Source organism: Globicephala melas, chromosome 14, assembly GCF_963455315.2.
Source record: "Globicephala melas chromosome 14, mGloMel1.2, whole genome shotgun sequence".
Classification (NCBI taxonomy): Eukaryota; Metazoa; Chordata; class Mammalia; order Artiodactyla; family Delphinidae; genus Globicephala; species Globicephala melas.
The window spans coordinates 28,762,048-28,780,160 of record NC_083327.1 but is presented as its reverse complement, the minus strand read 5'-3'; the positions used below and the strand labels follow the sequence as shown (position 1 = coordinate 28,780,160).

Sequence of the window (18,113 nt, the reverse complement as noted above, 5' to 3'; positions counted from 1 at the left end):
GCCAGTACCCCGATCTTATGAAAGGGGACGGTTTGGAAGGGTGGTGTGTGTGTGTGTGTGTCTGTGTGTGTGTGTCTGTGTTGCCTACTCCTGACCCTTGGTACAATCTGAAGGCAATGACTGAAGGCTCTGCTTGTCACTCAGGACCTCTAGCACCTAGTCTTCCCTCCCAATGACAAGTTCCAACACGAAAGGAAGGCCTTAGGGTCCAGAACAGAGCAGACTAGGAAAGGCATGAGGACTGGTGATGAGGTTGGGAAAGAACAGGCCTGGCCTTGGAGAGTTTCTGCAGGTGAAATGATGCTGCCAAATGGTCATTAGGGGAGCTAACAGACATTTCCAAATCCGATCAACATCCTAGTTCTGAATTTAAGTTTCTCCACCTGTAAAAATAAAAGAACTCTCACCTGCCTTAAGGGGTTGCTTAGCAGAGGAGAAATGGGAATCTTTGTGCAAAACACTCAATACAGATAAGCTCTCAATAAATGCTGGTTCTCTTTCCTGGGAAAGATAATGATGGCTCTGGGGACTATAGTTTGGCATAGATAGAGGATAGAAACAAGCAGACCCCTTAGGAGGAAATTATGAACTGTTACAACATATAGCTAATGATGGTGAGAGTCTAAAGAAAGGTCAGAAAATTAGCAACGGAGAAAACAATCAGGTCTGAGAGATATTTGGTAGGTAGCATCAACCCAACTTGGTAATTGATTGGATACTGTGGTGAGGAAGGGGCCTGAGACTATGTCCAAATTTCTAGACAACTAACACATCGATGGTACCATCAACAGAGAAAAGGGCAGGTTTTCTCATGTTAGGTTTGAATTGCCTGTGTGATGTTTAGGTACAGATGTTCAGAAGCTAATTTTTAAAAAGGTTAGAAAAAAATCAAAGTTTGGGAAAACAAACTGTACTCAAAAAGTTTGTAATGTTTATCTGAGGGACTCGGTAAATCAGTAGACACATCAGAATCTCTATATCCATAGCCCATCTCTCTGAGGATGGTCTGCAGAGATTCCTTTACAAGATTTAACATAGTGAATGACATTCATGTAAACATGCATACACTGAAAAACAAGAAAATTTACACATTTTACTGAGCCCTTTTTATACACAAATATTGCTCTTTAATGAATTGGTTCATCTTTCTGATGAAATTTTTAAAAAATTTTTTAATTTAAAAAATTTAAATTTAAAAAAATTTTTAAAAAGCACAATGGACAAGGAAGATGAGCAGAGGGAGGAAAAGGGAAAGAAGCATTCACACTTTATTTGGGACTGAATCTCAGCAGATAAGTCTGACAGGTCATGGTTATTAATGATATATAACACGACAGGCTACACAGGACAGAGTCCTACAGCATTTCATTGCAAAGCAAGTGAGAAAGGATGCAAACTTGAGCAGTTGTCTGTAAATCCCTCATCTTGGGATGATGGGCTATTACTGGAGCCATTCCCCTTGTACTCACCCCACCCCAAACCATTTAGCTGCTTTCATTGTCAGGCTACCAGTTAATCTCAGCAACATGCACGGAGAACATGTGTGTTCTCAATGACAGGCCTGATTCGAGGGCCTGGAGCCAAAAATGAATACGGGGAAGGCCTCACAGCCTGGGAAGCTAATTTGATGGCTGTCCTCACTGACAAGAGGGGCACTGCTCCTGTGGTGTGGGGTCCCGGCCCTCAGCAGCCTGCCAGAGGAAAAGCAAGAGAAAGGAGCCCACACAGTGGCCTCAAAGTGCCCCTTCCCTTGGCTGGGGGGGAGGGGAGCAGCGGCATCTAGGCATGTGCAGAAGAAGCTTCAGGTCAATGCACTAGCCGATGGCCGCGGAAGCTCAGGGAGGCTTGGGGTGTGGTGAGGAGCTCAGGAAGTGCCCACCCAGCACTTCTCCTGGCATACGCTTCTTAACGTGCCCTGGAGGACAGCAGGAGGTCTACTGAGAGCCGAGCTCTACCCTCCACATCTCTGAAATAATGGTAATTTGAGAACAACAAAACAATACCAGACATCTTAGGAAAACGGTTTCACAAACTCCTCATTGGGCAAAGTACAGAACAAGAATGGAGAATATATTAGCCTTGGTTGATGGGTCTTAATTTCTAAGTACATTTTAAGCACTGAAGAGTTTTCATTTTAACAGAAAATATTTTATATACCCAATAAAATGATTCCATAGAAAATTAAAAATCAGTTGAGCAATAATACCAAAAATCATAAATAGGTATAGTTATTTGACTATGTCAAAATATGAAAGCAGACTGACCCCTTCTGGTAATTTGATAATCCTAAAAGAGAGGCAGGGTATATATTTGAAAAGGAGTGACATAATGAAGGTTTCTGCATACACATGGCTTTAGTCCTTATAGTCCAAGTTTCCTTCTACAAGTTGGCCATCTTGCAACATCACAGATAAAAAGGAAAAGGAAAGTTACATAAGAGAATGAAATGCAAACATTGGTGAAAAGACAGTGAAAATTCTAACCACTGCTCAAGCAGGCTAATAATAAATGAACTGTCCACAAAATACATCTGTTTGCAAGCCACATTTTCCTCAGCAAAATAATGAATTGCAAGAATTAAATTCCGAAGTGCACACAAGTCACCTGGTATCTCAACAGGTTCATCTGATGGGATAGGGAAAAATACCCATTAACTTCCAACATTCATCTGGAATTCTCATTTAGAGAGAATTATAGGTTTAAGTTTACACACACACACACACACACACACACACACACACACACACACACACACAGTATATATACTGTATTTTAATGTGCATCATGATAATTAGCACTATAACTAAACTTTTGTCAACACACATCATTAATTATTACCTGCCATGGAAAAAGTGAAACAGGTGATGATGCTGAAAGCACAAGTTGCAATATTTGATGTAGAAATGTCAAATAAAAGTAATTTCAATTTCACAAGTCAAACACACACCTTTGAAGTCTTGTAACCTTTCTATGTTATTCCCATTTGTTACTTGCAGAAAGGGATTAAAACAGGTCTCCCATATCACCCAACAATATTGAGGAGAAAAGAAAGGAAAATAAGATAAAATAGTTAAACATTTACTGTTAGATTAAGTATGCTGAGATAATGATAAAACTTTCATATGCTGTATTTGAACTGCTCCTTAGGTGAACATGGCTGACATTCCTCACACTGTCTCCCTAGGAGACACTGGCTCCTATTTCCTGAGGTTGCTGGGGGGATGAAATAAGATGATATATGAGAAAGAGCTTTGGAAATGACCTAATGAGTAACAGAACTAAAGGCTATATTTAGAATTAGAGAAATTATTAGGAAGGAAATAACGTAATTAGGCAGAAAAAAATAGGATTTTTCTACTTACTAATAACATGTCATGTGCACAAGGACAACAGAATTAAATTATGTGGATTTATTATTTTTTAAAGTTTATTTTCACTGTTGTTATAATGCCGTAATATATGCAAGTTAAAGGTCATACGAGTGGAATAAATGGGAGGATCTCAATGTAGGGGGTTAGTACTTAACTCTGAAAAATAAATGAGATTCACATCCGTACTATCTGCCTAAGATGTCCCATATCTTCCTATTGAAACAAAGGGTTTTCATGCAAGAAGGAAAAAAAGGTCTTTGGAATCAGAAAGGCCTATCACTCACCAGCTATGTCACTTTGGGAAAACTGGGTATATTTCAAATCTTTGATTTTTTTTTTGCCTATAAAAATGTGCAGCGTTGTTGTGAGGACCAAACGTGAAGCATCGGTGCTCGGTGGATGGGAGTTTTCTCTCCCTCCCCCTCGCAGAGTCTTTCCTGAAACCCTAGCAAATCAGGGCAAGAATGCACAGATCACTCATCATTTCTCCAGCATTTATTGCCCAGGAAGTTCATGCAGCAATTAATTATGTATGACTTCATGATATGTTAGCTACTGTTACTGAAATCCTAAATGACTAACCAACTTCTCATGCATTTCTGCAACCAGAGAGCATTGCTTCAAATCAAGACCCTTCCCAGCGTCATCTCCCAGGCCCCCAGTAGTGAACCCTGTGTGTGGTTGTTGAGTTACTCTGCTGCCCAGGGGTAGTGAGGTGGGCAAGGAGGGTCGGGGACAGGAAGTAGGACATGAGAGCTGCAGCTGCCCTCTTAGGAGCCTCTCAGCCTGTGTCCTGGAGAAATTCTACCACCACAGGCCACATTTCCCACTCCCCTCCCTTCCATTTTACCTGTCACTGGGCTCCAGTCGGTGGGGTACTTGCAGGGAGAAGGAATGTGCAGGACATACTAGCAGGATGCAAGCTCACATACCTGGATGAGATAGTGGGAACATAAATTGAGAAGCTCCAACAGCTGTAGGTGACTGCCAGCTGCTAACACATCCTGGATCACGCCTGGCTCCAACAAAATCTGTTTTTTTTAAATAAAAGAAAGCTATCAGTTACTTACAAATTAATACTTGCTTACTATGCAAATACACTGTATTTAAATTGCTGCTTAACATACTATACCTGAATTAATACTGTTCCTTATTATGGAAGCCAGTTCTCTTTTTTCCATTCTGATTAATGAGCTGTGGCCCTTATTCTAACAGCTAAGTTCTCATTCCCAATACTCATATCTGGTGTATAAAACTCCATACTTAACCACTTATTTTTGTAGGAGGATATGAACATTTGCAAAGAACAATAGCCTTCAAATTCAGTTAATGATGAATATAATCTTATAAACACAAAAGAACTGAATTTTAGTTTTTCAAAGTATATTTCAGAATGTTATTCTTCAGTAAATCACAGCAACAGTATGGTTAACAGGTATTTTAGAGAAATGGGGCTTACAGTTCTCCTTGAAATACAGGACCAGAGCCATTTTACTTCTAAGTCCTACAATAGTAAACTTCAACCACAAAGTTTCATTTTTTTTCCTTCTCAATCTCAGATTCTCTAATCCTTTATGTTTCAAATAAAATATGTAGAAATAGCATTTTCAGAATATAAAGGCATCACAGAGAAGCAAAACTTCCCCAATACACTGGTGATACCAATTCTTCTTTTTTTTCTGGTTAGGTCCAACTTTGTGCCTACTGCTGCCAGCTCTTGAGCTGGTGAATAGGGCTGGAGAAAAACACACAACTAAGTTGACGAAATTCACTTTACATGCAAGACTGCCAGACACCGGAGGCCTTTAGGGCTGCTCCAGCCATCCTAACTCATTTCCCAAGCCCAGTGACGCCCAAGGTCTAGTCTCTGGACCAGCATCAGCATCATCACCTGGGAACTCGTGAAAACTGAAAATTCCTGGGCACCTCCCCAGACCTAACTGAATCAGAAACTTTCAGGTGAGGCCCAGCAACTGCTGTTTTTGATGCAGGGAAGCCAGTGCTTCTGATGCAGGGAAGCCTGAAAAACACTGATGGGGTCAGCTCGCTCTCACCCTCTATTTCTTGTCCCATGCTCCTCTCTCCTCAAGCCTCCGCCTCCTTGTCTCTTTCCTTTTTTTTTTTTTTTTCTTTTTTGTGGTACGCGGACCTCTCACCGCTGTGGCCTCTCCCGTTACGGAGCACAGGCTCCGGACGCGCAGGCTCAGCCGCCATGGCTCACGGGCCCAGCCACTCCGCGGCACGTGGGATCTTCCCGGACCGGGGCATGAACCCGCGTCCCCTGCATCGGCAGGCGGACTCTCAGCCACTTGCGCCACCAGGGAAGCCCTCGTCTCTTTCCTTACTTCAACCTCATGATCTTCCCAAGGCTCCCACCACCAAGTCTACCAACCCACCTACTCATATCTGTACCAGCACATTTTCCTCTCCTCAACACTCCCCTTGTGCACTAGATCCCACCTCCCTCTGCCTGATACCATCCCCTCTTGTTCCTGCGTCATCATCTGTTCTCTTCTACTGGATGATAACTCCCATCAGCATACAAATATGCCATTACAGCTCTTATCTTAAGAAATAAAAATTCCCTCCCTTGAACCCACAGATCCGTCCATGCTCCCCTTCCTAACAAAGTTCCTCAGGGAAGCTGTCTATATAAAATGCTGCTGTTTGCTCTGCACTGCTCTGTCTCAAACCCACTCCTGTTGAGTTTTGTTTCTACTGTTCCTCTAAAAATGCTCTCATCGAGGTCACCAGTGACCCCTAAAACCAATAGCCATTTCTCAATATTTAACCTTACTCAAGCCAACAGCAGTTAGCAAAACTGACTTTCCTCTTCTGGAGTGATTTCTTCCCTTCCCTCTAGCACGACGCTCCCTCTCTCGGTTTCTTCTACTTCAATAATGAGTCCCTTTCCATCTCCTTCCCAACCTGTAAGCTTTGGGGATGCCCAGAGCTCAGTCCCCAGATCTCTTCTTTCCTCTCTCTACTTACTCCGTGGATGATATCATGGCTTTAAAATTATCTACACACTGATTACACTCAAATTTGTTTCTCCAGCCCCAAACTCACCCTTGAACTCTAGACTCTGATATTCAATGGCCTATTCTGTATCACCACTTGGATGTCCAATGGGCAGCTCAAATTCAACGTGCCCCAAACTGATCTCTTCATCCTCTCCACCAATCACCCAACCTGCTCCTACCCCAATCTCACCATTTCAGCAAACAGCAACTCTCAGTTATTTACCCTAAAACCCGAGTCATTCTTGATTCCTCTTCTTTTCCTCATACCTCACATCTGACCCATCAGCCACTCGTTAGCTCTATCTTCAAAATAGTTCCAGAATCCAATCACACTCACTAGCACTTCCATCCTTATCACTCTAGTCCAAATCACTGTCTTCCCAGATTTACTGCAATAGCCTCCTAACTAGCTGAACTGCTTTCCCCTTTGCCTCCTCACACTGTTTTTTAATAATATGAATCAAACGGGTGCTTTAAAAACACAAATGAAATTATGTCATTCTGTTATTCAGAACTCTCTGACTTTTTATCTCATTGGGAAAGAAAAAAAATCCGAAGTCTTCACTATACCATATAAGGTTCTTTGAATATGCTGAGCACCTCAGTGTTTACAACTAGCTGTTTTCTCTGCCTGGATCACTCTTCGTCAAGACGTGAGAGAGACTCACTCTCTCATGTCCTTCAGACCTCTGCCCAGATATCACCTGATCTGAGAGGGCTTCTCTGACCATCCTATGTAAAACAGTACCCCACTGTCCACCACCCCATTCCCAATCTCCTTACTTTGCTTTATTCTTCTTCACAGCACTTAACATCTCTCAACATAGTACATATTTATTTGTCTATCTGATGATTTTCTGTTCCTCCACTCACTAGGATATAAGATCCAGGAGAGTAGGGACTTGGTCCATTTTGTATACCCAGCACTTAGAACAATGCCAAAGAAAAAGCTTTCACTTAATATTGATGAATTTACCTTATAATAATTTATTGATGAATTGATTTATATCTAGAATTTTAAACAATTATTTATTTTTATTTATGGTCTCACCGCGCGTAGCATGCAGGATCTTAGTTCCCCAACCAGGGATCAAACCTGTACCCCCTTCATTGGAAGCTCGGAGTCTTAACCACTGGACTGCCAGGGAAGTCCTCTAGGTATGTTTTTAAATTCAGAATTAATTTTATTAATTAGCCTAACATGAGAGGAGAGAGGGAAAAGGACGATACATTTTATTTCTGAACTATTAAAGAAGCGAAAAAGCTAAGCACGTGTGGCAAAAATACCAACACTCATCTTATTCTGAAAATTCTTTATAGCTCCTTTCCTGTCTAGTCAGAGGGAGAAATCTGAATTTCTCCAACTCCTCACGGAGAGAGGTTTTGACTGACATTCAGGAAATTATTGCAGCTCCCTTTACAGGAGCAAGGATGCAGTGTGTTCTTACAGAAGAGGCATGGCCTAAGGCACAGAATGGGGAATAGATGGATTAGAAAGGCTAGTCTTAGCCTTTAAATCCTGTCAGTTGCGCTTATTTCACACAACTGGCATTCATGATAACCTCTAAGGCTCGGTAATGCCTAGCACAAAGACAAATATCACAGAGAGGCAAGATGAATATTCCATAGCACGTGTAACACGTCCAGCGGGCCAACTGGAGAAACCTCACAAGAGAAACACATACTGGGATTGTTTTTGTCTTTGTTTCTTGTTTTTCGTTCTGTAGTTTTTTTTTCATCTCTCATTATAACATAAGTTTTTCTAAAAGATAAAGGGAGTGGCTTGAAAAAAAAAAACCTACCAGAAAAGCTGGGTCTCACTTATAGAAACAGAACCAGCATTTCCAAGTTCCACTTACACTAGTCTTTTAAATTCAGCTTTGTTGCTCTTTGGTGACTGGTTGTCCTCATATATTTTTCCAGAGAATTTGTGTTTGGGCAGAATAACAAAGGTCCAATCTCCTCACGAGGTATAGTATGGTGAATCTATCTGCTGCCTAGAAGAACTGGGTGAAATGGCCTTTTGTAGAAGGAATGGCTTTCCCCGTCAGTTTATGGATGACAACTAAGATCACTAAGTTTAAGTGCTGCAGAAACACATACCCATCCACATCCAGTCTGGCACTCACAGCAGAAGAGACGGGAGGAAGGATCCTTCCAGGACCACCCACAGGAGGGAAGGGTATCCCCTGACGGTTCAGAGCACAGAGTGGTGGAGGAGGAGGTTGACACATCTAGTCACTCATCAGACTGGAGGAGCTTAGCTCAGACAAGCCATCAACAGTGGACAAGGCAAATGTCTGAATAACAAAAGAGATCAAGAAATGCAGGATGCATAAAGCCAAGTGGTCCAGAAAGCAGTGGGGAAGACGAAAACCACTAAAGCCACCTAACTGGGCTGGGCATTGCCTCTCTCCTCAGCGATGCTCCCCTGCCTGGGTGGAGACAGAGGGGGGTGTCTTCAGATTGGACAAAGAGGTTCTGATACAATTTCGGGTGGGGCACGGGCGCCTCTTGTTCACAGGCCATCTGTATACAGTATGCTCTCACTGCCACCCACTCACACCTGACCTCCGGGTAACAGAATACAGGGGGCTGAACTTGAAAGAGGGGAGCTGGACAGTACTAGCTGGGGAGGTAACAATCTCATTACATAAGTTTTTCCTGCAGCTGGTGGCATGCTAGGCCAGGTGAACCGAGGAAAGGTCCACAGCGGACCCCTGCCCCAAATGCTCAGACTCTGCACTCATTTTGATCAACTGAGGATAAGAACTGGTCCGTGGCTGTAGTCAGGGTGACACTGGGTGTGGTGACAAAGTAACAGAGGTAAAAGCCACAACTGTAGTTGAAGATGGTGGTCTCCAAAGACACCAGTGAGAGTTGCTGCATCAGAATTCAGGCATGAAGGGGTCCACTTGCCCTGCCGCAAGGAGGCACTCTTGAAAACTCAGTCCAAAGGTATCGTCTGGCCACCGATCCAAGCAGGGTTGAATCTGCACAATCTCTAATGAAGGCCTTCCAAACTGGAATGAGACTGGGGCTCCTGGTCCCAGCGACAACCTCAGGCAGGACACGAGGCCAGACACTCATGAAAGAGGAGTGTAGGAGGTGAGGTGAGATTCTGCACAGCCTACGATGAGATGGGCCCTCTCCGCCAGTGCCCAGGCCTCACCGGGCTTGCGCTAAGGCAGCATACAGACCCCAGGGCATTCCTGCCTTGCCTTATTCAGCTCCTTCTCCCAAATCACCAAGCGTCTGTGCATCCTTTTAATTCTGCCTCCTTGTTGCTTTTCTTCTCTTTATTTTCCCTCTCACTTTTACCTTGCTTCTTGGAGTAGCCGCTAGTAGGGCCTGTCTTTAATAGCCATGGCAAGCCTCAGTGTGACCTTTTTTCCTGCTTTATGAATAAGTGAGTTGGCATCTTGAAAAAATTTTTGTATCTCAGTTCTTCAAAGTTATCTTCCTCATTTCTTGCTTTAGGACATGTTTAAATTACTTACTTCTGGGTTTGTGGATAGAGTAGCCTGAAGGAATCAAACACGTTAAAGCCAAACAAACAACTATGCACACCGGAACACAAGCACTTTTGAAAGCTCTCATGTAAGTGCAAGTTAGCTGTGGCCTAAGGCTATTTATAAGAATAAATGAGCACATTTATTCTTCTTTATACTTGTTTCTTTGGGATGTTTTTTCTGTGTAACATAGAAAAAATGGCAAATTATCACAATTTTGAACTGATAAATCAAAACAAGTAAACTGAATACAACAGCATAAATAACTTTGCTTTTTAATTTTATTTTTTAATTTTATTATTTTTTTGGCTGCATTGCGTCTTCGTTGCTGCGCGTGGGCTTTTCTCTGGTTGCGGTGGGCGGGGGCTACTCTTCATTGCAGTGCAAGGGCTTCTCATTGCAGTGGCTTCTCTTGTTGTGGAGCACGAGCTCTAGGCGCACGGGCTTCAGTAGTTGTGGCTCGCAGGCTCAGTAGTTGTGGCTCGTGGGCTCTAGAGCACAGGCTCAGTAGTTGTGGTGCACAGGCTTAGCTGCCCTGCGGCATGTGGGATCTTCCCGTACCAGGGCTTGAACCCGTGTCCCCTGCACTGGCAGGCGGATTCTTAACCACAGTGCCACCACGGAAGCCACAACAGCATAAATAACTTTTATTCAAGACACATAAAACCTTTTGTATAAAGTTCTTCAAGAGACTTCTTATAGACCGAATTTGAACCATAAAATCTAGCTATGAGAAATTGCCATCAGTTTAGTTTTTTGCTTCAAAGCCATTACACTAAGGATTTTTTAAACCACAAGGTGGCGCCTGTTTAAAGTAAAAGGATTTTCTAAATTACTCATATACCGCAACTTTATAACAGACACTTTATTTTTAAGAAAAAATAATAATAATTCAAATAAGGATAATAAAGTATATGAATTCTACTTTCTAGATGTATTTGTCATTTGGGGAAATGTTCATAAATATCTCTGTTGAAATGCTTGATCCGAGTGACACTGATCAGAATTCAGTAGTTCTCCATAAATCAGGTCCCAATTTATGAATATTAGAAGTTCAAACTTTTTGTCTTTGTATTCAGAAACTCTCATGATGTGGTCCCAACCTAGTTTATAAAACTTATTTCCAATTCTGCAACCTTATGTTTCCTCTGCTAAAGCCAACAGCCCATTGTTCTCCACATATAGGCAATACCTTTTTCTCTACCTTGAACGCCCTTCTCCTACTTCTTCAATCTCTTTATGTCAAAATCCTACCCATTCCTCAAAATTCAACTCTAAGTCCATTTCCTTATATAAAGTGTTGCAAGATTTTCTTTCACCCCAATATGCAATTGGGATTAACCTCCTGGGACTCCAAACCACCAGAGATGTCTGATGAACTAAGCCCACGGGCTCTAGGTCACACCACCTGACTTCAAATCCTGGCTCCTATACTAGCTGGCAGAATGATATTGTGAAAACTACTCAATTATCAGTTGAGTAGTTTCCTCAATGATATGATTAAATTATAATATCTATCTCAAAAAATTGTTTTAAGGACTAGGAAAATGCATATGTATTATAACAATTGTGTATGGCTGTGTAAGAAAAATGGTTTAAACAATTCGGAACTTATTTTTCTCACAAAACATGAATTAGGTAGCTTGGAGTGCCAACAAACCAGGCTCCTTTCACTTTCCTACTTGGCCAATCTTAGCCTGTAGTTTCATGGTCACAAAAAGGCTGCCACACCTCCAGGTTCTGCATCTGCACTCAAAGCAGAAAGAAAAGAGAGGACAAAGAAACAGAAATAGTATACCAGCTGAGTCTGTCATTATTTATTAGAAAATAACAGGTTTCATATGAACGCTACCACACAGACTTCCACTGACATTTCATCTGCCAGGTCTAGGTCATGTGGCTACTCAAAGCGGTAAAAGAACCTGGGAAATTGAGTTTTTAAAGCTAGATGCACACAAGTTAATAGCAAAAAAAAGAGAAAAGCTAGATGCACTATTGTCACAAATTAAATTGGAGCTCTATATAAAGAAAAAAGAGGAAATGGATTGTGCAGGCAATCAGAGTATACGTCACCATGGCTCTTAGCACAGTATATGTTTATATAAATCTGTAATAAATGTTAACTGTTATCTATTTCTTTTTCATGTGACTAAGTGTTTTTGCCCTGAATGAGTTATGTGAGAGTGTTTTACCTTATGTTTTACCTATGAGACTTTGATGGCAGGGTCCATCCTATTTCATGTTCATTGCTGTTGAACATTCTAGAAGAATACCTCAGGAATTACTTAGTAAAGAAATTTACAGGATTGAAAAATACAGGTCCTGGAGAAAATGTTAGAAGATGTCAAAAGTCTCCATGGGGGAGCCTGGTCACATGCTAATCCTCATCAAGGATTACCCAGCTGAAAGAGTTAAATAAGAGGACACAATAGACATTTCAACTAACAGTTGTAGTCATATGTCCCAAAAAAGGTCACCTTTTGGTTAGATGTTGTATATAATAAATTCGTGATTTGACTATTGATTCCTTAAGTTAAAAATTTTATCAGGCGGTTTTCTTCCAAACATAGTACATTTGTACAAATTTCTAAAAGATCTCAAGTCAAACATTTAAAAATACTAATTTATTTTCAATTTATGAAAAAGCAATCAACTTTTCCCTCTATTAGAATATGAAAAAAGAGAAAACTAGACTTGACTTTCAGAATATTTTGAAAAAATGTTAAAAACCACAAAGGTAGGGCTTCCCTGGTGGCGCAGTGGCTGAGAGTCCGCCTGCCGATGCAGGCGACACAGGTTCGTGCCCCGGTCTGGGAGGATCCCACATGCCGCGGAGCGGCTGGGCCCGTGAGCCATGGCCGGCCGCTGAGCCTGTGCGTCTGGAGCCTGTGCTCCGCTACGGGAGAGGCCACAACAGTGAGAGGCCCACATTCCGCAAAAAATAAAAAACTAAAAAAAATTTTAAAAACCACAAAGGTAAAACCATAATAAAAACATACTAGCAAAAAAAAGAAAGGTGTGGAAATCACTTGGAGATTCTATTATCTTCCTTCACAAGTTTACACATCCTCATTCGGGTCATTTGAAATTTCTAAGGTTACAGGCAGGTAGCAGAAGCACAGGCTCTAAGATGCCAAGAAGAAACCTTAAATAGATAAGGACACTAGTATTACACTACTAGGAATGTAATTATATTTGCATTACGTGCTGTCCTGCAAAAATTTTATTTATTACCATTAATGCAACCTGAAGGTCTGTAGATGTTGCTATTCATTCTTCCTTTCCTATTTTGGGGCATGTGGAAGGGTGATGGATTAAATACTTGAGCTAGGTCTCAAGTAGAGAGAGAAGGAATCAGATGGAATTATTAAGCTGTGGTATAATTCATACTAAGATAGGAGTGGGCACAAGTTGCTCTAGGAACACTTGGCTGGAGATGCCCTATTCCACTGAAACTGTGAAATAATTCTTCGTATGAAAAAACTTGGTCCCCTCATATGAGCAAGCCCCATTTTCTTTTAGCCCCTTCTGCATTAGCATAATTCTGGCATTTCAAAGCTCTAAGATCAATAGTTCTGTCAGACAGTCGTTTCCAGCATAGTTTTCTTCAGTGTTTAAATTAACAAAATATTTAACAAAGTGTAAAGATAAATTATATATACTTAACATTACTTTAAAAATTTGGCCTAATTATTTGAAAAGGCAGAACAAGTTTTTGATAGTTTCTAACTAGAAAAAAGCAATCCCAGCAATTAAATATGATGAAACATGAAGGTCATTACAGGTTATAAGAAAAGTCAAATTAATTATTAAGACTCACTTTTATCACCAGTGCTCTTTCAAGTGTGATGAACATGGGAGGTTTCATCGCATTAAGCTTTACTAATGAATCTGGGTGTCTCCACACAGAGCTAGTTTCTTACAACGCTAGCATGGCCAAAGAAGAAATAAACATTACTTTAAAATACTGATATCCAGGGCTTCCCTGGTGGCGCAGTGGTTAAGAATCCGCCTGCCAATGCAGGGGACACAGGTTCGAGCCCTGGTCTAGGAAGATCCCACATGCCGCAGAGCAACTAAGTCCGTGTGCCACAACTACTAAGCCTGCGCTCTAGAGCCCGCAAGCCACAACCACTGAGCCCGTGAGCTACAACTACTGAAGTCCACGCGCCTAGAGCCCATACTCTACAACAAGAGAAGCCACAACAATGAGAAGCCTGCGCACCGCAATGAAGAGTAGCCCCTGCTCACCGCAACTAAAGAAAGCCCTCGCAGCAATGAAGACCCAACACAGCCAAAAATAAATAAATAAAAATTAAAATAAAATACTGATATCCAAAGATGGATGGCCTCCAGAAGAATTAATAGGGCTGGTGCCAATGTTCATTTGTAGTTGGCTACTACTGTGTCACTGCTGGGTGCTTGAGTAGAGGCAGAAGCAAAGAGCCAAAAGGAATCATTATGCTGTGGTGTAATCCATGCTGAGATAGCGTGGACACAGGATACTGTAGGAGCACTTGGCTAGGGATGCCTCATTTCATTGAAGGAAGCTGTAGAATAATTTTTTACATGAAAAAATACATCATTAATATCCAATTCCAGGTTCATTTGGAGAATTCCTTGCATTTGCTTTACAAGGAGTAGAGGTAAAAGTATGGCTCTAGGGGCCACTGTAGGAATGTGGGCAAGTCATTGACACGTATGTTTTTAGCATCATCGTATAAAAAAATGAGAGATGACTACTATCTATTTTCTTAAAGTCTTCATAAGGATAAAATGAGATAATCCTGGTAAAATTTTTAGAATAAGGCCTGGCGTGTTTCACAGGGTAAAAAATTGTAGCTGCTATTGTTATTATTGTTGTTGTTAATTCCATGAAAAAATAAACCTACTTTGCAAATAATGACCCTATTTCTAGTGTTCACACATTGCCTACTATGTACCAGGTACCATGTGAGGTAATGTCATACATGTTATCTCTCCTTCTTATACTCTTCCCCCACTCCTCATTCCTGCAAGGTAAATATTAACCCCACATGGAAAATGAAGAAGCTGAAGGCAGAGAAATTCACCCTTTCAAACAGCAAATCTTTTCTGAGTGCTACAGTGCTCTAGGCACCTTTCTAGGCACTACGGATATGACCATAAAGAAGACAAGTTTCCTCATCTTATGGCACTTAGAGTCTAGGTTTTGGCCAACCGGGTAGACTGTGGTGCCATCAACTGACAAGAGTAAAACAAAGGAAGAAACAGGTTTGGAGGGAAGATCAAGAGTTCCATTTCGGGGATATGTTAAGTTTGTGGCTTATTGGATGGCCATTAGTCATCCAAATAGAGATATCAAGTAGACAAAAATATGAGAGTCTAGTTGGCAAACACTAAGTAGCAGATCAAAGTTTCCTTTCACATATTCTTGTGTGGCCTGTGAGCTAAGAATGGTTTAAGATAAAATTTTTACTTGCATTTTTTAAATTTAAATTTAAATTTTTCATTAATAAACTTGATTTCTTAGAGCACTCTTAGGTCCACAACAAATGGAGCAGAAGGTATAGAGTCCCACATACCTCCTTCCCCTACACATGCATAACCTCCCCCATTATTAATGTTTCCCTCCAGAGTGGTACACTTGTTACAATCGGTGAACCTATATTAACACATTATTATCACCTGAAGGCCACAGTTTACATTAGGGTTTAATCCTGGTGTTGGGTTTGGATGAATGTATAACAACATGTACCCACCATTATAGTAGCATACCGAGTATTCTCACTGCCCTGAAAATCCTCTGTGCTCCGCCTATTCATCCCTTCCTCTCCCAAGCCCCTAACAACCACTGATCTTTTTTACTGTCTCCATAGTTTTGCTTTCTCCAAGATGTCACATAGTTGGAATCCCAAAGTATGTATCCTTTTCAGGTTGGCTTCTTTCACTTAGTGATATGCATTTAAGGTTCCTCCATGTCTTTTCATGGCTTGATAGATCATCTTTTTAGTGCTGAATCCTATTCCATTGTTTATCACAGTTTATCCATTTGCCTACTTTGTGTGAATGTTAAGTTTTCAACCCCTTTGGGTAAATACCAAGGAGTATGATTGCTAGATTATATGGTCAGAATATGCTCAGTTTTGTAAGCTGTGTCTTTTGTGAATATTTTCTCCCAATCTGTGGCTTGATTCCCATTCTCTCGATATTGACTTTTGCAGAGCAGTTTTTAATATGAATGAAATTCACCTTATCAATTATTTTTTTCATGAGTCATCCCTCTGGTGTTGTATCTAAAAACTCATCACCATACCCAAAGTCATCTAAGTGTTCTCATGTTATCTTCTAAAAGCTTTATAGTTTTGCATTTTACATTTAGGTCTGTGATCCTATTTTGAGTTAATTTTTGTTTAGGGTGTAAGGTCTATGTTTAGACTCATTTTTTTTTTTTGCATGTGGATGTTCGGCTGTTCCAGCACCATTTGTTGAAAAGACTATTTTTGCTCCATTGCATTGCCTTTGCTCTTTTGTCAAAAATCAGTTGACTATATCTATGTAGGTCTATTTCTGGGCTCTCTATTCTGTTCCATTGATCTATTTGTCTATTCTTTCCAGACAATACCACACTGTCTTGATTACTGTAGCTTTATAATAACTCTTGAAGTCAGGTAATGTCAGTCCTCCAACCTTATTCTTCTTCAGTACTGTGTTGGCTCTTCAAGGTCCTTTACCTCTCTCCATAGAACTTTTAGGAACAGTTTGCCAATATTCACAAAATAACTTACTGGGATTATGATTAGGATGGCAGTGAATCTACAGATCAAGTAGGAAAGACTGACATATTGATGTTAACAGTATTGAGTCTTCCTATCCATAAACGTGGACTATCTTTCCATTTATTTAGTTCTTTGATTTCTTCTATCAGAGTTTTGTAATTTTCCTCATATAGATCTTGTCCATATTTTGCTAGATTTATTCCTAAGTATTTCATTTTTGGGTGCTAATGTCTAAGAAAGGTTTTAATCTTTTTTTAATAGTTGGGAAAAACCCAAATGATGAATAATATACTGTGATATGTAAAAAAAATATGAAATTCAAATTTATGTATCCATAATAAAGTTTTATTTGAACATAGCCATGCTCATTCATTTACATATTTGTCTCTGGCTGTTTTCATGCTACAACAGCAGAGTTGAGTAGTTGCAACAGAGCTGTATATGGCCTGCAAAGCCTAAATTATTTGCTATCTGACCCTTCACAGAAAAAGTTTGCTGATCCCTAGTCTGGAGTGTAGACGGGGGCTGGCAGTCAACAGCATAAGGTTGTACCATATAACATGGGTCTGGATGACGCTATCCAGGAAGCTGGTTAGACTAAACAGGAGGGTCCTGACACCTGAAGAATTCAGAGCCTACGGAGGGAGAAGCAAGCAAAGACATCTGGAATGGAATGATGGGGAGGGGAGCTGGGGGGCACAGAATAAGAACCCACAGAGTGTGGTGTCACAAAATCCAAGAGAGAAAAGGCTTCGATGGAGAGGCAGGTTGACTGTGTTGAATGCAGCTGAGAGGTCACAAGGATATCATTCAATTGGTTTCACAATATCTGTGACTGTCAAGGACAGTTTCAGTGGAATGCTGAAGATGGAAGTCTCCAGATTTGATGAGTGGAAAAGTGAGTAAAAAATGAGGAAAAGTGAGTAAGTTTACGCAACTCTTTTCATAAGTTCTGCTGCAAAGGAAAAGTAGAGGAATAAATGGTAGCTGAAGAAGAATAGAAGAACAAGAAAAGGATTCTGAGAGAACAATAAAGCATGTTTACATACTGGTGGGAATGTTCCAGTGGAGAAGGAGAAACTGATGATAGAAGAGACAGAAATGAAGATTCAGGAGTGATGTCTGAGGGGGAAAAGAGGGAGTAGGATCCAGAGCTTCAGGGGAGAGATTAACCTTTGACAAAGCAAGGTTACTTCTTCCAACAAAATAAGTGCACAGAAACATGGAGGTTTGGAGAGTCAATGGTGAAAAGATGAAGATCTTCCTGTCTATATCTATTTTCTCAGTGGAAGGTGAGTCTCCCTTGCGGTATTTGACCAGAGGTAGGGTAATGAGAGGGGAAGGGTTTGAAAAGAGAGGAGAAGAAATGAAAAATTTATCAGGGAGAGGAGGAAAGCAAATTTCTACGGAAACAAATTAGCACTGCCTGGCTAGGATGCGCATCCATCT

At 40.9% G+C, this 18,113-nt stretch overlaps 1 protein-coding gene across 9 annotated transcripts in view; it reads right to left on the bottom strand.

The window, feature by feature from the left end:
- The window catches only part of KLHL32 (kelch like family member 32), a 230,157-nt gene that overhangs the window by 104,090 nt on the left and 107,954 nt on the right, over positions 1 to 18,113 (bottom strand). For all 9 annotated transcript variants that reach the window (XM_060283355.1, XM_060283356.1, XM_060283354.1 and 6 more), the window contains one exon: positions 4,304 to 4,402. In XM_060283355.1, the coding sequence (XP_060139338.1) occupies positions 4,304 to 4,402 (99 nt within the window). The remainder of the gene's footprint in view (positions 1 to 4,303; positions 4,403 to 18,113) is intronic.